The sequence below is a fragment of the Hippopotamus amphibius genome, chromosome 17 (assembly GCF_030028045.1).
Source record: "Hippopotamus amphibius kiboko isolate mHipAmp2 chromosome 17, mHipAmp2.hap2, whole genome shotgun sequence".
Lineage (NCBI taxonomy): Eukaryota > Metazoa > Chordata > Mammalia > Artiodactyla > Hippopotamidae > Hippopotamus > Hippopotamus amphibius.
Window position 1 is genome coordinate 47,827,309 of NC_080202.1, and position 23,659 is coordinate 47,850,967.

General features: G+C 43.9%; 1 protein-coding gene across 4 annotated transcripts in view; it reads left to right on the forward strand.

Moving 5' to 3' along the window:
• TEX2 (testis expressed 2) overlaps positions 1-23,659 on the forward strand; it is a 104,619-nt gene that overhangs the window by 38,881 nt on the left and 42,079 nt on the right. For all 4 annotated transcript variants that reach the window (XM_057713900.1, XM_057713903.1, XM_057713901.1 and 1 more), the window contains one exon: positions 4,553-6,215. In XM_057713900.1, the coding sequence (XP_057569883.1) occupies positions 4,578-6,215 (1,638 nt within the window). In that variant the 5' untranslated portion in view covers positions 4,553-4,577. The remainder of the gene's footprint in view (positions 1-4,552; positions 6,216-23,659) is intronic.

Consider the following 23,659-nt stretch of genomic DNA (forward strand, 5'->3'; position numbering starts at 1 on the left):
TCACATAATTGGAATCATACAGCACTTGTCTTTTTGTGACTGGTTTTCTTCACTTAGCTTAATGTCCTTGAAGCTCTCAGATCTAAGTGAGGGCCATTTGCTTCTGGTTCACCTGCTACCAGGTAGATGTAGCCCTTTGGTGTCCCAGCTCGTTGTGGAAGTCTCCCGTTAGGGCTTCACCTCAGCCAGCCCTGAACTGTGATTTCTGCTCAGGAGATCAATAAAATTAAGGTTCCAGTTTGCCAGAATCATCCAGTGTTTTGAGGGCAAGAGCTGTTTCTGTAGGGCTCATCCCTCTGAGGTTTTTCCTTCCTTTTGGCCTGATGGTTCCTTACTCAGTTGCTGAAGCTTCAGTGCTTTTCAAAAAAAATTTTTTAATATTGATTTTGTTGTTCATTGTTTATAGCAGAATGGAGGACCTGATAATGGAGCCTGCTTTCCTAGACATCAGACCTCTGGCTTCAGTTTGTCAATGTTGCTTCTGTCATCCCCATCCATTCTGGGGCTGGATGGGGTTAATCTTTAGCACCACTTTACTGATGACCAAATCAGACCTTTGTTTAAACATATCTTTAGCAGAAAATCATCCTATATGACAACATGAGCTATAGGGCCTCCCCTCACAAGACTCAAAATCATTGTTAAAACCCAAGGTCTTGTGCTGGTGGCTTTGGAAGAGGGAGACCTGTGGGCAAGAAATGACCTTTTTTAACATTTCAGTTCCTGAGGGCTTGAGATAAGGTTGTCCCAATTTTTTTTTTTTTTAAGCCTGGTTATAAATGAGTTGAGATAGTAGAGGGCAGAAGGCTACTTTTTTTATGATACTAGATTGTCAGATGGATAACAAATTCTTATTTCCCAAGCCTGCTGGTCACATGCTAGCTGTTGAGAACCAAGCTTTTAGCTCCTGAGAGAACTGTTCACGCCAGAGCATGGAGAGCGGGTACCAGGGCCGGGACAAGCAGTAATAACAAGCGTGCGTGACACGCTTGAGGAGGCAGATTGCTGTGGTGGCGAAGGCATCAGGACATGAGTGTCAAAAGCCCATGTCTAACCACCTCCCGGTCCCCCCCTCATTCAGTGCTGTGTCCTTGGACCAACCATGTAAAGTTCCTGGGCAACAATCAGGTGCTTTTCCTCTTGACCTCGGCTGTCCTGCAGTGCAGTGACTGTGGGAGGGTCAGGTTCTACTGGCCCTGGCTGCCAGCCATTGAAGGATGGAGAGGAAGGGGGCTTGAAGGTCTCCCCAGGAGGAGGAGGGCGTGGCCACTTGATGGTTTGTCTAGAACCCAAACCATGGACTGTGGTTCCAGGACACACAGTTATCCAGCAGTGTGGGTCCTAGAAGCAGTCTTTGTTTATCTGGTCTAACCCCCTCATTTGCAGATAAGCAAACAGGGCCCTAAGATTTTCTTCTGTTTAAAAAGTAGTAGTGCTGCTCTAGCCTTACGTGGCATGTTTAAGTAAAAATCTAGTGAGGTGGAGCCAGACGTTGGTCAGTGTGGATTTGGGGGAGTTTGCTCTGAACCTCTGAAGCCACTGTCTGAGCCCTGGAGAAAAACATTAGCAGTGGGGAGCCAGACTACCGCCCCCGGCCGGCTCCCTGGCACCAGCTCTCCATTGGGGCCCAGCTCAGGCCCAGTTGGCTGACACAGACCTCTGTGGTTGGGCCACTCAGGATGGCTGTTCTCTTGCTCTCTGTGCATCCCCTGCTGGACCAGTGCCTGCTTCACCTACTCCCTACTCACGTGACTGACCTGCCTACATACCTGCCCCAGGCCCCAGCTAGTGATTGTCGTTATCAAAGGGGCGGTGAGGGGCGTGCCCCACTGCCAGTTTCCGTGGTAACCAGTGAGCAGAGGTGACGTCAGTTCCGCCTATAACTGGCCAGCTCCCTTTAGCCCCCAGGAGCGAAGACTGTTGCCATGTCCTGCCCACTGGCTGCCACACAGGTGGGATATCGCTCCAGAACCTTGCTTCAGACGTGTAAGCACATCAGCCGTTAAACCATTGATGTCTCTGTAGCTGACTTCAGGGTCTTTCCTTGGTCTTGAAGCTGGGCAGGCACAGGGCTGTAGGCCTGCAGGGTGCAGCCCAACAAGACCTTGAGACAGTCTAGTGAGAGATCAGCAGAGGTCCCTTTAACCTGCAAGTCAGGAGGCCTGACTGTGTGTTAGAGGATTGGGCAGGTCGGCCCCAGATGACCCTTCCTGGGCAGGTGCCCGCTCACTGCTCCCTGGGGCCCTGTGTGGCTGCTGAGACCACAGGCTCCTGGATGCACTGCTGTTTGGCCCTGTGGCCCTGCCTCTCTACTCTTGCCTTGCCCCCCCCAGAGGACCGACTCACACTAGTCAGCCCCCTAGTCGTGCTCTGTATTCGTACCAGTGCCCACGGTCACTTTCAGTACCAGTGAAGCAGCCTCAGAGCAGCAGAGCCTTTCAGATCATCCTTTATGTTATTAAAGCAATTTAAATAAAGCTGATTTTTCAGCCTATTGAGAATTATCAAGTACCAAACTTCTTTTTAAATTACCTCTGTGATTTTCTTTTAAAATTACCCTTATAAAAGTAGGCGACAGTTACATGAAAAATGTGTGCTGCGCTTGGTATTTCTCTTCTCACTGACCCAGCAAACCTGTTGGCTTTGAGATAACAGGGAAGGATTGTCTTGAACCCGCAGCTGTGTCATTCTAGCTTGCTGCCAGCTACTGGATTTAAATTGCTTTGTCTGATCGATAGAGATCATTCCCTTTTCTGGGATCCAGCGGGGATAGGAGAGCCTGAGGGTCATGAAGGAGCTTGGGTAAAACTCTGTTGAAAAGTTTTTATGAAAGTAATTTCTCTCAAGTGTTGATGCTGAAAATGTGTAGTTTCAGATGTGTCCTTGTTGTGACTGGGCCCTTGAACTGTAATTCTTGCCATCTCTGGGTTATTTCTTGTTTCTAGGAAATATTTTTTCTTGCCCCCCACCCCCACCCCCAAACACACACACACAGGTTTACCTTTTCTCTTGTTGGTAGTATCATTTGCTAGCATTTTGAACGTGAATATTTGGTGGAAGACTTAAATATAGGAGTTCTTCAAATTAAAGAAACAAGCAAGCAACCTAATGTTGATTGTCTGTGGCAGATTACTTGTGTGAGTGTATCAGATTGGATTGTGTAGTCACCTGTAAACATAAGCATTCCACAGAGTCAGCTGGAAAAGAAGCAAGTATCAGAAGCCCTATTTCCTGGTCCCAAGGCTGCTCTTTCCTCTCTCCCATGATGCCTCTCTCATACTGGTGGTCTTCCCCTGCTCCCCAACACCCACCCTCTGTCCTGGGCGTGGAGAATAGACCCATGTGTCTGGACACCCCATGCCTGTGCTCACCTTCATGCCTTTGTCCCTTCTTTCTGATCACGCCCATTCTGCCACAACCTACCCATCAGTTTAAAAGAGTGATGAGAGTCCCACCTCCCACTCTGCTCTCACCCTCCTCAGCATGCCTGAAGGTCACTTTTCAGGTGCACTTTAGCTCCTTTGACAGAGTGCCTTTCCAGACTGTGGTGTTCATTTCCCTCTTGTAGGACCTGTCATAGTGTCTGATTCCCAGTAAATGGGCCTTATGTGAATGGGGGCGATGCAATGCACTGGATGTCACACGGTGGCCTTGGCTTCTTTTGTTTTGCTGCCCAGCTTTTCAGGTGTCTGTTGTCTCTCCAGCGACTAAGCTCCCGAAGGGCAGAAAGCATAGCCTCCGTGCCTCTCACCCTGGCTCTGAGCAGAGCTCTCCGTTGGTGGTGGGTTGCAGCATTGAGACTTCATTTTCCTGCCCTTTGAATCTTGGATTCAGTTTGAAGTATAAGTTTGCTTTATCTTGGAGCCTTAGCACATGGCCATGTCTTCATGGCTGCCTAAATAAATACTCTGGCCTTAGGGTACCTACCATTTGGGGGATAAAGAAGCTGACAGGTCACAGCAATTAGTTTACATATTTCCCTTGCCGCCCTTGGATGCTTTGCTACTTATTTGCAGTGGCGGGATATATGAGCACTAGTGGGAGACGCAAAATAATTGTTAGGATTGCTGTGAAAATTGCAATGAAGGCAGTAACCCTCCAGGATTTGCTTTTTATAGCTGGAAAACCACTGGTGAAATTTTTGTTCCAAGATCCTCAAAATCACCAGGATGCTGCATTTTATCCTGTTGGACTTCTGAGGTAGTGCTGGTAGCAACTGTTGTGCAGGTCTTTCAAGCCTTGCAACATAGAATTATGGACAAAAATGAACCAGTTAAGAGGGAGGAAACGATTACTTAGATGTTGTGAATGAAGACAGTTTGTGTGGCATTTATAACACTGGTTTGCAGTTTGCTGAAAAAAGAGAATGCCTAACTAGAATTTATCTGATGAAAATTAAACCTTCTCAAGGAAAAACAGTGGCCATCTGCCAAGTAAAAGCATAATAATCACCATTTAGAAGTGAGCTTCATCTGAGCTCCTGTCCACACACGACAGTGTCTCCTGTGGAGAAACTGCTTTCTGACTTCTGGTTTTCTCTCTGTTTTCATAGAGCCTGAGCCCTTGTGAAGTCGGCGATGACAAGTCTGAATGGTCGCCATGCCGAGAAAACCATTGACATGCCAAAACCATCAGCCCCCAGAGTGCACGTGCAGAGGTCCGTGTCCCGAGACACTATCGCCATCCACTTCTCGGCGTCCGGGGAGGAGGAGGAGGAAGAGGAGGAGGAGTTCAGGGAGTACCTGGAGGAGGGGCTGGACGACCAAAGCATTGTGACGGGGCTCGAAGCCAAGGAAGACCTCTATCTTGAATCCCAGGGTGGCCATGACCCCGCTGGCCCTGGCGCCCAGCTCCTCCTGGCAGATGGACTGTGCATGTCCCCTGCCATCTTGCCTGTCTCCGAGAACACTGTAAAGCTGTTGGAGCCCCCTCCTCTGGCAGCGCAAGTATTAAGTACAGTGCCATTGGCTCTGCCGCCAGGGTCATCTTCATCGGGGCCCTTAGCCAGCTCTCCCAGTGTGTCGTCCCTTTCTGAGCAGAAAACCAGTTCTTCCTCCCCGCTGTCCTCGCCTTCCAGGTCTCCCATCCTCTCATCCAGTGCCTCGTCCTCCACCCTTTCCAGCACAAAACCCTTCATGAGCCTCGTGAAGTCCCTGTCGACCGAGGTGGAGCCAAAAGAATCCCCCCACCCCCCACGGCACAGGCACTTGATGAAAACATTAGTCAAGTCTCTGTCCACCGACACCTCCAGGCAGGAGTCAGACAGCGTGTCCTACAAGCCACCCGACTCCAAGCTGAATTTACACCTGTTCAAGCAGTTCACGCAGCCACGAAACACGGGTGGAGATTCTAAAACTGCACCCTCTTCCCCTCTTACGTCGCCTTCCGATACGCGCTCCTTTTTTAAAGTGCCCGAAATGGAGGCTAAAATTGAAGACACTAAGCGACGCCTTTCAGAAGTCATATATGACCCTTTTCAGCTTTTTAGTAAAATTATAGGGGAAGAAAGTGGCAGCCATAGGCCCAAAGCCTTATCTTCAAGTGCTTCAGAGCTCTCCAATCTGTCCAGCCTGAACGGTCACTTGGAAAGCAATAACAACTACAGCATCAAGGAAGAGGAGTGTGACTCCGAGGGGGAGGGCTTGGGGAGTGACCCCAGCGTCCCCAGGAGTGACCACCCACAGTGCTCCGAGGGGCCCACGAGAGAGGCGGAACCGAAGAGCTCCCAGGGGAGCAGTCTGAAGGAGGTAGGCCTGAAGACCAGCTCCCTGGTTCTTGAGAAATGCTCTCTGTCTGCCTTAGTGAGCAAAGAAGAAGATGAGTTTTGCGAACTGTACACTGAGGACTTTGATTTGGAAACGGAGGTGGAGAGTAAAGTTGAGAAGCCCCCAGAAGGCCTTCTCAAGCCAGAGGTGCTGGCGGACGATGGCACGGCTCTGGACAGTGACCACGAGGTGGACTCAGCTGTGCAGCACCTGGAATTGCCAGTGAAGACGCTGGGCTTCTTTGTCATGTGCGTCTATGCATACCTCATCCTCCCCCTCCCCCATTACGTGAGTGGACTCTTTTTGGGCATTGGCCTTGGATTCATGACTGCAGTTTGCATGATTTGGTTTTTTACACCACCAAGTGCTCATAAATATCACAGATTACATACAAACCTACAACACTGGAACCCGAGGTCTCTGGATATCAAAGAACCTGAGATTCTAAAGGTAAGCCCCTCTGCAGCATCCAGCCTCATTTTAGATCTGACTTTATTCTATTAATTCATGGTCACGGGTTTTTGCCCAAGGAGTGTGTTTAAGACTCTGGGATCTGTTCATTCTCCAGGCACCCAAGAGACTTGTTTGGTAAACCTCATTCTAATTCAGGTTTTGCCAGTTCACCATGTAGGTTTTTTTTTGTTTTTTATTTACTTACTTATTTATTTATTTAATTTATTTATTGGCTGTGTTGGGTCTTCGTTGCTGCACATGGGCTTTCTCTAGTTGCTGCGAGTGGGGGCTACTCTTCATTGTGGCTCCTCATTGTACTGGCTTCTCTTGTTGTGGAGCACGAGCCCTAGGCACGTGGGCTTCAGTAGTTGAGGCACATGGGCTCAATAGTTGTGACTCACAGGCTCTAGAGCACAGGCCCAATAGTTGTGGCGCACAGGCTTAGTTGCTTCGTGGCATGTGGAATCTTCCCAGAGCAGGGCTCGAACCCGTGTCCCCTGCATTGGCAGGCGGATTCTTTACCACGGCACCACCTAGGAAGTCCCACCACATAGTTTTTAGGAAGTCCCACCACATAGTTTTTCAAGGATCTCCATGGCTCTGGAAAGTAGCATTTCCATCCAGTTTCAATTTTGGTCTCTCTAAATTTGCCATGGCTTTGCTAGTTGCGGAGGATTCGTTATAGCTGAGTCTGTTAGGATTAAATATTCTTGAGACCCTGCAGCAGGGTTAAATACTCCTGGAATGCAAGAGAAGGGATGGAGGAAGAGAAGCCAGGCACCACTCTTTGCCTTGTGCACAGTGGGGCCTGGGCTCGAGAAGGAGGTGTCACCTTCCCGTGCACATCAGGTCTCAGAATTCGGGCCTGCTGAGGGGTGCCTGAGGCAACCCCCTAGAGTGCAGAAAGAAACTGTTAGAACTTCCTCCGTTGGTATTTACTTCTGCATGTTTAAAAAGTTTCTGGTTGTTGTATATGTTTCACAATATGCACAGCATATAAGTACAGCTGTAGCTTGTATAAGTCTTAAGTCATAGGCACATACACACTTTTTTGTATATATACTTTTTTTTTTTTTTGGCACATGGGCTTAGTTGCTCCGCGGCATGTGGGATCTTCCTGGAGCTGGGATCGAACCCGTGACTTCTGCATTGGCAGGCGGATTCTTAACCGCTGCGCCACCTAGGAAGCCCCTGTATATATACTTTTTAATTTTGGTGAAATGCACCTAACAGAATTTACCATCGTAGCCATTTTCAAGTGTATGGTTCAGCGGTGTCATATTTAATATTTGTTCACATTGTTGTACAGCCATCACCACCATCCATCTTATAAAACTGAAACTCTAAACCCATTAAACAATAACTCCCTATTTTCCCCTCTGCCTAGCTCCTGGTAACCATCATTCTACTTTCGTTTTTTTTTTTTTTTGAATACTCTTTGTATGTCATATTAGTGGAATCATACAGTATTTGTCTTTTTGTGACTGGCTTGTTTCACTTAGAATAATGGCCACTGGGTTCTTCCATGTTGCAGCGTATTGCAGGATTTTCTTCCTTTTTAAGGCTGAATAATATTCTATTGTATGTATATACTTACTACATTTTGCTTATCCATTCATCTGTTGGTGGACACTAGGTTGTTTCCACATTTTTGCTATTGTGAGTAATGCTGCTATGAACGTCTGTGTACAAATAGGTCTTTAAGGCCCTGCTTTCAGTTCTTTGGGGTATGTACCCAGAAGTGAAGTTGCTGGATCATATGGTAGTTCTAGTTTTAATTTTTTGAGGAACTGCCGTACTGTTTTCTACAGTGGCTGTACCATTTTGTATTCCCACCAGTAGTGCACAAGGATTCCAATTTCTCCATATCCTTGCCAACACTTGTTATTTTCTGTGTTTTTTTTGATAATTTTTTGATAATGCAAAGCTTGTTTGGTTTCTCTGTTAATAGGTTTTTCCTCCTGTCTGTTTAAATGAGTGCTCAAAAATGGCACCATGATCTGTATTTATTACAAAACAAAAACAAAAAGAAAAACCCTACAACGAAATAAGGGGAAGAACTCTCAGGATCCAAAATACTGTTTGTGTTGTTTTTAAATTTCATAACCTTTTTTCCTTGTTTTAAAAAAATGCATAATCAATGTTTAAAAAAACAGAAAACACAAAGAAAAAAATACTCTTTGTCACACTAATGGGAGGGAATTATAGTTAATATATAAATATACATATATGTGTATCTATATATTCAGTATATATCCTTGTTTTTTCCTACGTTTCTGCACATGCGAGTACATATATCACACACATTCACACTTATGCACTCTGTTTTGATTTAATGGGATCATATACAGGCATATCTCAGAGATACTGCAAGTTCGATTCCAGACCACCACAAGAAAGCGAAATATTGCAGTAAAGGAGTCACATGCATTTTTGGTTTCCCAGTGCATATAAAAGTTAGGTTTACACTATACTGTCAAGTGTGCAACAGCATTCTATCTAGAAAAACAGTGTACATATCTTAATTTTAAAATACTTCATTGCTACATAACATTGTAAATCAACTATACTTTAATAAAATAAATTTTTTTAAAAAGTTATTGCTAAAAAATGTTAACCATCACCTGGCAATGCAGGATTGCCACAAACCTTCAATTTGTGAAAAACACAATATCTGTGAAGCTCAGTAAAGCAAAGCACAATAAAATGAGGTATGCCTGTGTTTTGCAGTTCAACCTTTTTTTTCACTTGGCAGTATGCTATGAGATTGTTTCTTTTTTAAGAGACGCTGGTGCTGAATCTTGAGGCTGTGACACACTTAAGCTTATCGTTAATATAAGAAGTGGAGCAAAAGTGACTCATTATGCATGGTTGCTAAGCTTTTTCGATAGGGTGGTGCTGTGACTACCTGAATTACATGCTCTGTAAGTAAGTTAGTGCTAACTTTAGCAAAGAAAAATGGCACCTACATTAGCTCCAGTGCCTAATAACTGACTCAGTATTCAGTTTAAACTGATCTGAGCTCTTAATTGTTTTGGGAAGATTTTAATTTTAATCCAGGCAGTCTTTAGTGCTGAGTCCAATTTACTAAGTAGTCTACTGATTAGTCAGGAATTTACTAACTACACAGAGGATGCCAGCCTCAGGGCAGTGTGATTGCTTTGATCTGATCATTGAAACAGTAAAGGCAGCACTAGGATGCTGAGCACTGACAGAGGGCTGAGTGTTGGGTATATTATCTCATTTCATCCTCATCACGCCCTTTTCAGTTAGGTTATGTGCCCATGAGGACATGGAGGCACAGAGAGGGTAGATTACTTGCCCAAGGTCACACATAGCTGGATTAGGGGAGCCATGCAGGACTGACTCTTCTTCCTTCCTTCGCTCCTTTGTTCCTCCCTCCCTCCCTCCCTTCCTCCCTTCCTTCCTTCCTCTCTTCCTTTCTTTCTTTCGAAGGTGTTTTGCCCTTGGTGCCTGGGATAAATATATTTGGATTTTTCTCGTAGAGAACAAATACTTCAGTGCTTTCATGGACTGACACCTGTAATTCAAGCAAACTGTACATTTTAGCCTCAGGTCTTTTGCTTGGTGTGCAGGGCTGTTTTTAGAAGCTTGGCTAAATACATTCTCTATTTTGAAAGGGGACACTACTATGAATTAGAAGGGTAGGATGTGTGTTGCAAGCCAAAGATTTCAAATGCAAATGTTCTTTGGGCTTAAGTTTACTGAGTAGGAGATCATACTCTGGGGAAGCATTTTAAAAAGATGATACTTTAAAACATTTAGCAGTGTTAACATTAAGTTTAGGACACAATGTTGTGATAAGAAAAGGAAAGTATAATAGAGTCTGTGTGAGGTAGGCTAACACTAGCTATTGTAACAAACTAGAAGTTTGTTTCTTGCCCCCTTAACTGTCCAGTATGGGTGTTCCTGGGGGCAGGTGAGTGGGTGGCCATGTTGGTTGAGAGCCCAAATTCCTTCCATCTTGTGACTCAGCAAACTTTTTCTTAAAGGGCTAGGTAGTAAATATTGTAGACTTGTGGGTCTGTTTCTGTTGCAACCCACTCAACTCCTCATTGTAGCAGAAAAGCAGCCATACACAATATGGAAATGGATGGGTGTGTCTGTGTTCCAATAAAACTTTACAGAAACAGGCCTTCTGGCCCAGATTGCTCACCCTTGCTGAAAGTTATTAGAGTTCCTTGCATCCAGCTGGCAGAAGGAGAAAGAGAAAGCAAAGAGAAGGTGTACCTCCTTAAGTGCCTGGGCCCAGAAATGACACACATCACTTCCATTCACATTCCACTGGGGTGAGCTAGTCCCACAGGCCCTCCAAAATGTCAGAGGCCCTGGGAAATCTAGGATTTGGCTGGGCAGCTTCTTCTCAGCAACAGCACAACACTATGGGAAGGGGTGACCAAATTTTGGAGGCACAGCTAGCCTTCTCTGCCTCACTTTCATAGTACTTACAAGAGCCATAGTTACGTGTTTATTGTCCTTTTCCCCCAATTCACCAGAAGCTTCATGAACGCACAGGCCACGGCCATCTTGTTCCCATTGTGTCCTCAGCCTGTGACATGTATTAGGCACGTGCTAAGTAGTTGTTGGATGAATGGATGGGTAGATGGATGGATGAGGTTTTATCAGAAAATTTAGGCAGTAAGGTAGTATCGACCCTATCATTTCCCTGTGAAGTTGCTTTTTTAAAGAAATCCCTGATACTTTTTTCTGGAAAAAAGTTTAGTCAAGATTTGATAGGGGGACTTCCCTGGTGGCACAGTGGTTAAGAATCCACCTGCCAATACAGGGGACACAGGTTCGAGCCCTGGTCCGGGAAGATCCCACATGCCGCGGAGCAACTAAGCCCATGTGCCACAACTGTTGAGCCTGTGCTCTAGAGCCTGCGAACCACAACTACTGAGCCCATGCACTGCAACTGCTGAAGCCTGCGCACCTAGAGCCCATGCTCCACAGCAAGAGAAGCCACTGCATTGAGAAGCCTGAGCACCGCAACAAAGAGTAGCCCCCGCTCGGCACAGTTAGAAAAAGCCCACAGGCATCAATAAAGACCCAACGCAGTCAAAAATAAATAAATCTATAAAATAATAAATAAATCTTAAAAAAAAGAGTTGATAGGAGTGATCTTTTAAGAAAATGAAAAATAATTACACACAATAAAAAGTACAGCTTATGGAGAGTTTTTTCTTTTCCCACAGCAATGGGAAAGCCAAGATGGCCCATCTTTGACAGAATTTGAAACTTGATGTTTGTTGCTTAGAAATCGCCTCGCAGCTGCTCTCCTCTTACCAGTGCTCACACAGCACTGCCCTCCTGAGTTTAGAAGGAGTAAGGAATTAGAAGTGTGTGCCAAGTAGAGCGCTGGAGAAATGGGGATGGTGGCATCTGCTAGATTTCCAGTCTGCCTCCAGATGGTGCAGGAGATGGGCCTTGGTTTCTTTATAAAACAGTTCTTGTGAACCTGTTGCTAGAGGGGGTTGAAAGAGTCACTTTTTGAATATGGCTGATTTAGGGGATTCATCAGCTTGTCTGAGTTATTTTCTGTGCATCTGATGCTGTTTAGTTGGTTTTTATAGAGGACATGATGAAATTCTTGAGGGCAGGTATGGAAAAAAATTCTTAAACATTCACTGATACAGGAGGCTATGAAACCTCATTTTGTGATAAAACTTTCTAGTACAGAGGCCCAGCCCCTTGATCCTGCATACTCCCTGCCCTGCATCTGGAAGCCCACGAACCAGTCAGACGAGGGGAGCTTGGTGCTTGGGACTGTTTTAGGAAACCATGTGGCTTTAAACCTCTGGACCATATAAGTTCCCGGGAAGTCCTTGCAGCCTGGACTGAGAGTCTGGTTTCTTTATTGGCTTCATAAACAATCCAAGGAGCATTGCAGCTTTGTTGTTTTGTTTTGTTTTTTTATGTGCCTTCACATGACAAGGAAAGGGAGGAGAAAAGTAAAGCTTTTCTGTACTTCATCCAGGTGATTTTATTATTCCATCCATACTGCAGACATTTGTATTTAAAAATGACACTGCAGCAGTGATGAGTGTGTGGGATGGTGAGCCAAAAAGACTACTTTGGAGCCAAGCAGTAGCTCTTCTCAAAGACTGGTGTGGCGTTGGTTAGGCCTCATGGTACTCTACCAGCTCCCACACTGAACCCAGCCAATCAGCAGCTCTGCTGTCTGGAATAGAAGCAAAGTCTCTGCAAGACCAAAGAACTGTCACAAAGTCTATAGAGTAACCCTCAGAGCCTTCCCCAAAGCCTGCTTGTTCTTAATGATGGGAATTCATAGCTGATATGAAGCAGCAAACAGGAGAAAAAAGTTGCCACCGGCGTTCATAATAAAGTGACATGTGAACACACGGAAGCCAGGGGAAGACCAAATGTTAGGAGAAGCTAACGGGACTACAGCATGGGGGTCTGGATAAGTTAGCTCCAGGCGAGGCCTTACGTGTGCCTCTGAGTCCAAGGGCATCATTCTGAGCAACACCCCTAGGTGGTAACCTTCCAGGGGTTTTACTGTGAGTGACTCACTGGATACCCTGAACTAGGGGCCCTGGGGAGGGACGGGAGAATGAGGCATTCAGAGTCAGCACATTGCACCTGGGATGTTTGCCTTGCTGAGTGTACTTAAGCAAGTTGGATGCTCTTTCTTCTCCAAGAATGTACTTGTCACATGACCAGGAGTCTGCAGTCAGTCTCCATATCCTCAGGTTCCCCATCCACATACTCAACCAATTATGGATCAAAAATATTTGGAAAACAATTCCAGAAAGTTCCAAAAAGCAAAACTTGAATCTGCCTCATGCTAGTAACTGTTTACATAGCGTATACATTGTGTGAGGTATTATAAGTAATCTAGAGATGACTTAAAGTGTATGGGGTAGGATGTGCATAGGCTATATGCAAATACTACACCATTTTATATAAGGGACTTGAGCATCTGTGGGTTTTGGTATCTGCAGGGGTCTTGGTACCAGGCCCTCTCGGGTGCTAAGGCACGATTGTATTTAATTCAGTGCCATTCTTGCACACTAAGTTTCCTCATGTCTATAATGAGAAGCTTCCTGAAGATTTCAAAAGGTTCTTGGGTTTATGTCTGAGTGTATGACTCATGTAATTGTGAATTATATTCACGAGTAAATTCTTTGTCTTAGACTAATAAACCACCTGCAGAACACAGCAGTAGGGTGTTGGTTTCAGGAGTGATAGATGATCTGTCTCTTTTTGAAAGATATGGCCTAGAAGGCTGATTGATACTACATTTACACCATTGCAAAACTAACAAATTAATTTTGGAGAATCTTTTTTCCTTAGGTGATGTCACGTTTAGATATTTAATAAGAGGGATAGATTTTTATAATAATTGCATTCCCTAAATACAGGCTGTGGTTTTGACATAGAATACTTTTTTAGGGAGAACATTATCAATTTTGAGAAGAAATTCTAACTTGTAAATTTAATCTCAATTTCATGCGATTCTTTCTTTTAAGAAATTAGAGTGAGCAAACCTTAAGGCAAAAACAGCCTCATTACATACAGCCAAAAGAGACTCATTGCATACAGCCAAAAAACTTTGCTCTTTGTTGGTCTCTTAGAATCCTCCATACAGTAAGTACAAGAACTAAAAAAGTATTTCTTTCCATATTGTACTTAACTGAAAATATCCTGCCACTATAATGTGTCACTTAAGTTTTTTTATGTCTGGCATTTATAATCATGGCTATTTCCCAGTGCCCCTTGTTGCTTAGGGAAGTTTGTCAGGTGAGGTGTTTCAGTGCAGACACTCTCACTTAAGAGCAGGTACCCGGGACTTCCCTGGTGGCACAGTGGTTAAGAATCTGCCTGCCAATGCAGGGACATGGATGCAATCCCTAGTCCGGGAAGGTCCCACATGCTGTGGAGCAACTAAGCCCATGTGCCACAACTACTGAGCCTGTGCTCTAGAGCCCTTGAGCCGCAACTATTGAGCCCTCAAGCCACAACTACTGAAGCCCGTGTGCCTAGAGCCTGTGCTGTACAACAAGAGGAGCCACTGCACTGAGAAGCCTGCGCACCGCAAGGAAGAGTAGCCCCCGCTCGCCGCAACTAGAGAAAGCCCACGCACAGCAATGAAGACCCAATGAAGCCAATAAATTAATTAATTAATTAATTAAAAGAAAAAAGAAAAATCAGGTACCCCATGTTTTGAGTTGGTTGGAGAAGCAACCTTGTGGAAATGCTTCCTGAATTACATAGAAACAATGGTAAGAATGTCAGGTGACCCCCAGAATGATTTTTTTCATTTTTTATTTTTTAACATTTTGTTGTAGGAGATTTCAAGTATACACAAAAGTAGAGAGAAAAGTATAATGAATACCCATCTATCCAACACCCAGCTTCAACAATTATCAACATTTTGCCAGTTTTCCTCTTAACCTATTACCTTATGGCATGGCTGAACCGTAATTCTGGTCCACCTGTATGTAACTACAGCTTGTAGCATCGTTTCCTTGGGAAAAGGCATCCTGAAATCCAGCTAGCTCTTGGAGGACCATCCTTTTTGGTTTTGTTCTAGGTGTCATTTATGGAGTAAGGAGGGAGGCTGTGAGCATTGTGGGTCTGAGATTTCTCAAGTCATGTTTTTTTGGAAGAGTAAGGTATTAACCATGAAAAAAAAATTAATGCTAGGTATCTTTTCATTTCTAAATTTTATATGTAACGTATGAGGAAGATACAAAATCCATCAAGGTGGTTCTTACTGTGCAATAATTGGCCTTTTAAGAAGTCTGCCATCCCCCCGAGACAAGGAGAGTGTAAGCAAGATGGCCCCAGGGCATGCGCACGTTGGCGTGTTGCTGCCCCAGCGGCTCTTGTGAACTCTGTTTCATCTTTCAGTGGTCTCCAGAATGGGTTGCTGAAGGCAGATCCAAGAAGAAAAATATTAAAGTTTCTATTTGTATTTAGTTTTACTCTTTTTATCTCTAAGAAAGTAAATAAGCCTTGCTAATATTTAACATACAGATGAGCATCTGGTGACCTTCGGTCGAAATCCTTGGAAATTATCAAGAAGACTATTTGAAATATGGATTTACATCCATTATCATTAACAGTGAGCCTCACCCTGAGTATATATATTGAGCCTTGATGTGTCAGCTGAAGATAGTACAAAGCTGTCAGAAAGGAATAACTAAAAGTTAGTGAAAAGTCTAATTGTTTCATTTTTTGCTCTTTGTTTCTATTTTTTAATTTTTATAAAAGCTGTATTATATTAGAACATGTATATAATTTATAAGTAAATGTACATATTGTGAGTATATACTCAAAAAATTTTAACTGACAGGATGTGTGCTCTAAAGCTGATCTACTTTATTAGCTTGCTAATCTGTTTTATAATTTCAACACTTGTGAATATGGTTTAATGTTTATCGTGTGTTCACATAACTCAGACCTTGATTGTTTCATTGGCTCATCTTATATGATGTTATTTTTCTGTCTGATTTACATGCTTGTTATCTCTACCTCTACCACTCTCTGCCAGTGCGCATACCTGAATGTGCAAGCTGCTGCCCTGAAGGGTAGGAAAAACTAGGAGGAAGGCCATTTTCCCAGGCAGAGACTGTGGCTTTAGCCCTGACTCCAGTGCATCTGGGGACACTGCTGTGAAGGTGACCTTGAAGCAGGCAGTGGAGGATGTGGATAGAGTTGATGCTGGCGCTTCCCTCCCTTAATGGACTCTTTTTTTTTTTTTTTTTTTTTTTAAGATAGCGTCTTCAAGCAGCGTTTATTTTGAATGTTGTCTGTTTGCTTGACGGTATCATTCATAGTGTGAGTTCTATTTCTGTAGGTCTGTGTGTCTTTCATGGGTGAAATCAAATTAGCATCTAAAGTTCTGTAAAGTTTAATAGACTGTTCTTGCCATTTTCCCTAAGTCCATGATCTATAATATTATGTTTTGACTGATGATTCCAGTTCTAAACCATTAATACACCAAAAAAGGGTTTGAGCCTGGCAAAGAGAAAATCCTGCTTATGTTTTAGTTTGGGGGACAAAAGAAAAATAATCACATTTCTGTGTGATTATTCAGAGATGTTTCTCAGCAGCAGGGACCTCAGTCCTGGTTCTTATATTTAGGATTTGCTCCTTCCCTGATAGACTAGATGAAGGAATGATGCAAGGATGTGAGTGACAGGCGGCCTTGAGGCCAGCACAGCCATGTGACAGCAGCGTGTCAGCCCAGGCACCCCGTGCACTGAAGATAGAGAAATCCCCATTGCTTCCTCACGCCAGAGGGCTGGTGCGTTTCTCTGGTCAGGTCAGCATCAAGCTGACAAAGAGAGCATTGGCCTTGACATCCTGATTGGCACTGGAACTGAAAGTGAGCACAAGAGTAGTTCTTCCAGACTTTATTATTTTGCAACAGGTTAATTGTAGCTTTTAATCTTTCCAAGTGTTAAATGAGCCCCTTTATAGATTGTGGTTTCCACTTCAGCCAGGCATGGCTTCTAATTTCAGCGGAGAATTGAAGAGAAACCCCTGACCTTTTACAACTGGGATCACAGGCAGGACCAGTCTATGGGCCAGACAGCTGCAGCCCAGATGACTGTGGTCATTGTCCCCCAGCGGTGGGCACTGTCTCCATGTTGACAGTTCCGGCGTCAGAAAGAAACGAGGCTTGTCTGAGACGCTCTAGTGTGGGTTGAGAGCATCTCTGAGTTCTTTAGTTGTGCTGTTGAAATGGTATGAGTTGCTAACTGTATCTGTACCTCTTTATACCCACCCCCCCGTGTCCCATAACAAAACAAAGTTAGAGAAAGATCTTACTTGGTAAGGAATTCAGGGTGAAGAATTTTAGAACAGCTGAGCAGTGGACAGTTGGTCATTATGTGGGGAACACGATGAAGGCCTTGGAGTTGCTATGCTGCTCATAAGAGTGGATATTTGGCTGCTTGGGTCTGGAAATTCCATGTGCAGCTTAATCCAGGGAGTAGGTCAAGCCCCAGGAAAAAGTTAGCTGATTGGTGGTATCAAAAGGCAGTCAGGGGACGTCTCTGGTGGTCCAATGGTTAAGACTCCATGCTTCCACGGCAGGGGGCACAGGTTCAATCACTGGTTGGGGAACTAAGATCCCATATGCCACGTGGCACAGCCACCAAAAAAAGAAGGGGGCCAGTCAGGGTTTGCACTGGGTAATTGCTTTCTGCAAGGGCAACCTGGATTCGGGTCAGTAGGGGTGCGTTGGGGGCGGAACAGGGAACTCAGGTTCAGGTTGTGCTTGGCCACCTGTTGGCCTAAGTCTCCCCAGTGCCCAGTCTACATGCTGGATGCCTGACAATGTGTGTCAAGTAGCAGCTCTTGGGATTCTCTCAGGGTTTCCTATCAAAGCTTGTAGTGTTCCAGAAAGAGCCCTACGTGGGAGTCAGGACACCTGGGCTCCAGTCACAACACTGCCTTCTCTGCTATAAAGAAGCGGCTACCTCAGTTTCTGTCCTGAAAAGCTTTAGCATTTTTACTCTTCAGTGCCTTTCTGAGGCTGCTTCTTTTCTTATTCTGTGCTCTCTGGTGCAATTATAATTTGGTTTTTCTCTTTGGGAACAGTGACTAAGTCTTCTACTTCAGAGTAAACGCTCCAGCTCCCTGCACTTAGTAGGACCTCAGCTCCTTCCTTTGCGCCTCTCCACCTGCGCAGCCACGGCTATGCCTACGCCTACAGGCTGTGATGAACACACCAGTCTGTCCTACTTACTTGTGCGTTACAGATTTTATTCAATCTTTACAGCCACCCTTTGAATTAGGCTACATTTATGTATTCAGTCCACAAACATTTGTTACAACTGTGATTGTCTTGTGCAGTTTGTAGTTAAGTAAACCAGGTAGTTAGTGATAGGAGCAAGGTAATGGAGCACTGAGCCTAGGTAATCAGGAAAGCTTCCTGGAAGAAACGTCATCTTTGCCATGACTTGAGGGATGACCAGGTGTTAGCTGGGCTAAAGGTGGGGCTGTGCCATGAAGATGGGGTAGGAGCCTGCACCTTGTAGTCAGGCAGACTTCAAGTCCTAGATTTGCCGCTTCACAGACCACTTTTTTTTTTTTAATACCTGTCTAAGCAAATCACTTAAGCTCGCTCACTGCTTTCCTCACCTGCAAATTCTTAGGGAACTGGCAGAAGTAAAGGAGATGGAACTTCCCTGGTGGCACAGCGGTTAAGAATCCGCCTGCCAATGCAGGGGACATGGGTTCGATCCCTGGTCCGGGAGGATCCCGTGTGTCACGGAGCAACTAAGCCCGTGCACCACAGCTACTGAGCCTGCACTCTAGAGCCAGAGAGCCACAACTACTGAGCCTGCGTGCTGCAGCTACTGAAGCCCTTGTGCCTAGAGCCAGTGCTCCGAAACAAGAGAAGCCACTGCAATGAAAAGCCCACACACTGCAACGAAGAGTAGCCCCTGCTTGCTGTAACTAGAGAAAGCCTGTGCGCAGCAATGAAGACCCAACACAGCCAATAAGTAAATAAATAAAAGAAGTAAAGGAGGTAATGCATGTGAGGGCCAGGATCATAATGTGAGCTTAAATGCCAGCTTAACATAACAAATATTAATATTAGTATTTTAAAAATCATATGCATAAGATTTGTTCCTTTTCTGTGTGCAAATTGTGCCTCAGTAAAGCACTGTTAGCATGGAGAAAGTCATTACAGCTTAAGCAGAGTGGGAGGTGGGGGCCAAGGAGGCATGAAGCCGGAAGTAAGGCACGCAGGACCCTTTTACAGGTGAGAAAACCGGGGGTCTGAGGCTAAGCATCACCCAGCCAGGCGGTGGGGGGTCAAGCCAGGATTGGAACCTAGTCAGGCTCGTAGCACTTCTGCTAATGGCTGTGGGTTGGTTTCCGTGCCCGTGTTTGGACCAGCAGCCTTTCATGTAATCAAGCAAGATCAAGGACCTGGACTCACTGAAGCTAACAAACGATTGTTCACAATAGACATGCAGTTCAGATCCTGACTTGTGAGTTGTATTTATTTGGTTTTGGCAGCTGTGGACTTTAGCCTCTGATAGATTTTTAACACAAAGAAAATGGTAGTGCAGGAAGGAGGAAATGGGAAGATAAAAGGGAAGGAGAAACCACAGGTGCCTTTGTGTTTGGAGCACAGCTGCAGGTGATTGTGAAAGGATGGGGGTTGGGAGAAGGAGGTCGAGCCAGCCCCAGTCCTAACTGGAAGAGGGGAGTTTGCAGCCCCTCGGGCTTTCCCAAGGAAAAGCATCTCCTGGATTCTCTTCCTAGGCCTGCCCCTGCCCCTCACCACTGTCTCGTCTAGTGGGGCAGGCAGAGTCCTGTGGTTTTGAGCTGTGGAGGACTTGAAACTCTCCTCCACATTCCTGGGAATCAGGCTGTTCTGGTGTTCCTGCAGCTTGGCCAGTGGTAGAGGGTGACCTGTCCCTGTCAGAGCTGTCAGCAAAGAAGGACAGCCACATATGTCTCAGAACTTTGGCCATGTGGGTGGACATAGGCTATGGCCCAGTGAGAACTCTGTAGAGGGCTCAGGAGGCATCTCAGGCTGCTGGGTCCAGAGCCTGACTTTGTGGCTAAAAACCAGTCCCTGAAGCACTTGGAAATGGTTGCTTTTATCAACCAGTTGTAAGAATTTAATGAGCAACAGAAACTGAGCAGCCATTTGTTAGACCAGCGCGGAGTGATGGCTCTTCACCTGAGCGAGGCTATAAATGGATGAACTGATGCAGGGCTTGGGTCCCAACACGGCTGCATGTATCTTGTCATCTTTTCCACTAAAAATCAAAGGAGTAAGCTAAAAATATTATGTAAGTTTGTTCATAAGTTGAGTACCTTTTAATGGTCTTATAGAACTGTAAGAGTTTTAAAAAACTTTAGACTTTTACCTGGATTACTTTTGTTCTTATTCTTGAATTTTTAATATCCAGTGTTCGCTTTTTAAAGGGTTTTGAATTTCTAAAATAGAATGTTTCAACTGGAGATGACTTAGATTATCTTCTCATTTGATTAAGTAGAGCACCTACTAACACAGCATAAACCTGCATGTTTGAAAGTGTAAGAGGAGAGAGGAGAGTTTTGACCATTCTGGTTGAGCCCAGTGTCTAGGTCTGAAAAGCCAGAACCTAAGAATTGGGTGTGGGATGTCTAATAGAGTACCCACCAGCCACATGTGGCCATTGCGCACTGAAATATAGCTGGTTTGAACTGAGATGTGCTCTAAGTATAAAATACTTACTGGATTTTGAAGACAGTACAAAACAAAGAATGTAAAATCTTAGTAATTTTAATGTTTATTTATTATTTTTAATACATTTATTTATTATTTATTTATTTTATTTTTGGCTGTGGTGGGTCTTTGTTGCCACGCGCGGGCTTTCTCTAGTTGTGGCAAGCAGGGGTTACCCTTTGTCACAGTGCACAGGCTTCTCATTGCAGTGGCTTCTGTTGTTGCTGAGCACAGGCTCTAGGCCCTTGGGCTTCAGTAGTTGCAGCACGTGGGCTCAGTAGTTGTGGCGCACGGGCTTAGTTGCTCCGAGTCATGTGGGATCTTCCTGGAGCAGGGATCGAACCCATGTCCCCTGCAGTGGCAGGTGGATTCTTAACCACTGCACCACCAGGGAAGCCCTTTAATATTTATTACATGTTGAAATAATTTGCATCTATTGGGTTAAATAAAATGCATCGTTAAAATTAATTTCACCTGCTTTTTTCTTTTTTAGCGTGGCTACCAGACAATTTAAAATTACATATTTTCGTGATGCACATTTATGGCTCACGTTATATTTCCATTGGATAGTGAATGCTTCCCTGGATAATTCTGCATTTTCTGACTTAGGAAAGAACAAAATGAAAGCGATTGGAGAGAAATAATCTTTTATTCTTAAATTTCTCTTATTCATAAATCAAATAATCTGTCCAGTCTCAGGAATTTCGAAAGGGGGAAATTCTCTAAAAATTACTCTGTTTCTCAGAGGCTGGTCCTGTTCTTTAAGAATAACTTCATAGTGTAATGCTTGTCTTTTTTTCCCTTCAGCCTTTCCAGTCTGGTGGTGACTGGTTGATAACCGTAATGCTGGGAATTTTGTCCAAAATTTCAGAATCATGTTAGTTCTATTGGCTTTTTTATATGTCTGCTGTAATCTTACATAGCTGGGAACTAATGAAAAATCTTTTATATGGACATATTATTGCAGAAATGTTTGTCATATCAATTATGATTATCGTAATTCAAAAGTCGTTAAATAAGGGTCAGGGATCTCAGCTAAAATGTGATGGACCCACAAATCTATCACACATGTTCTGTATCCTCAGGTAGCCTCTTCTCTAGCCAGGAGATTGTACATTCAGAGTGAAATGACTCAAAAGAGCCATCCCAGGAAGGGGCCATACTGGCTCATAAATGACAATGATAGCAAGTTACTACTTTAATTTCATAGTCATTCCTTGACCATTAGAACTTCTTAAGCACCCTCCCTCCATGGATTCTTCTTGGTTTTAGTAGCATGGCATGTAAACTCAACCTGGCCTTGAGCATGGTTCTAAAGCACCCCAGAACAATTAGATCTGCTTTAAGTTCTCTATTAATCTAGCTGCCTTTAGAACTTTAAGCCTATTAAACCTGTTATATGTAAGAGAGTATTTTCTGCAACCAAATTGGATAAAAAGAAAACTGTGGATTATACGTCAGGAGATCTTTAACAAAAAATGTTTGTGTTTAAAAAGACAAATAAATACATTTATAGAAAACTCTACTCAACAATAGCAGAATGCATATTTTTTATCCATTCCATGTGTTCCATGTACACATTTATGTGTACATGGGACATTCCCCAGGTAGATGGTATTCTGGACCATAAAACAAACCTTAACAAGTTTAAAAGAACTGAAATTTTACAAAGCATGTTCTCTGACTATAATGGAAGTAAACTAGAAATCAATAACAGAAAGATATCTGGAAAAGATATCTGGCAATTAAATAACACACTTCTGATTAGCCCTGGGTCCAAAAATAGTCACAAGGGAAAGTAGAAAATATTTTCAATTGAATGCAGTTGAAAATACAGCAAATCAAAAACTGCTGCTAATGCAGTGCTTAGAGAGAAATTGATAGCATTAAATGATTATATTAGAAAAGAAGAAATGTTACCAATCAGGACTGAAAGAGAGGACATCACTACAGACTCTACAGACATTAAAAGAATAATAGGGAAATATTACAAACAACATGAAGCCCAGAAGCTGGATAACTTAAATGAAACAGACAGATTTCCTTATAAGATAAACTGTCAAAACTCACTCAAGAAGAAATAGGTAACCTGAATAGTCCAATAGTAACTAAAGAAATTGAATTCACAGTTTAAAACCTTTCTACAAAGAAAACTCCAGACCCACATGGCTTCCATGGCAAATTTACCAAACTTTTAAGGAAGAAACAGTAATTGTACACAAACTCTTCCAGAAAATAGAAGGAACAATTCCCAACTCATTTTATGAGGCTAGATAATACCAAAAGGTATTGCAAAAAAAACCTGTAGACCAAATTCCCTCATGCACTTGGACAAATGAACAAAGCTCTAGCAAACCAAATTCAGCAATGTATAAAAAGGATAGTGATAAGTGTTGTGCAGGTAACTGGCTCTCCGGTTGTTGGGGGGAGCCCTCTTTGTACTGATTTCCATGGTGTAAATCTCCCACCATGGCCAATCGCAAGTTACCACCATAAGGTCACTGAACGTGGAGTTGGGAAGAGAAGTGTAGAATCAGCTCTCATGAGCTGGTATAGTCCATTCCAGCTTCAGCACATCATGACCTATGGATAATCTTCCCAAGAATGCAAGCCATTCAGCATTCAAAAATCACTGAATGTACTTCACCATAATAACAGACTCAAGATAAAGAATTGTGAACCAAAAATTGTGCTTAGTTCTATATTTAGCAAAACAAGCCCACCCAAACTGATGCTCTGACAACTCAGTCCACTTCAGGCCTTACTGTGCTCTGTATTACTTGCCGCTTTTTTGCCTCATTGCTTTCATCGTTGCCGTTTCTTTATAAACACCCAAACTACACCCTCTTCCCATGGCCCGTGCTTACTCATCCAACACTTTTTAATAGATGCAGTGACTCATTGGGTGGAGGGAGAGATATTCCTAGCTCATGCAAAAGATCTACTGAGGTGTATAAATTCATATAATTGGCTCATAAATTTCACGCGCGCACACACGTACACACACCCAATGACAAAGAAGTATGTCCATTTTTATTTCCAATAACACACTCAGGATGCTCTTTGTGAGGACTTTTTATTTAGTTGCTCTAGTGGGGTCATAGGATGGTGAAATGAAGACCAATTCTTCTCTACTGTTTTGGGAGTACCCTTGGATCAAGAATGCTGTCTTTTTTAAAATCTTTGTATCAACTCCTGATGCACTAGT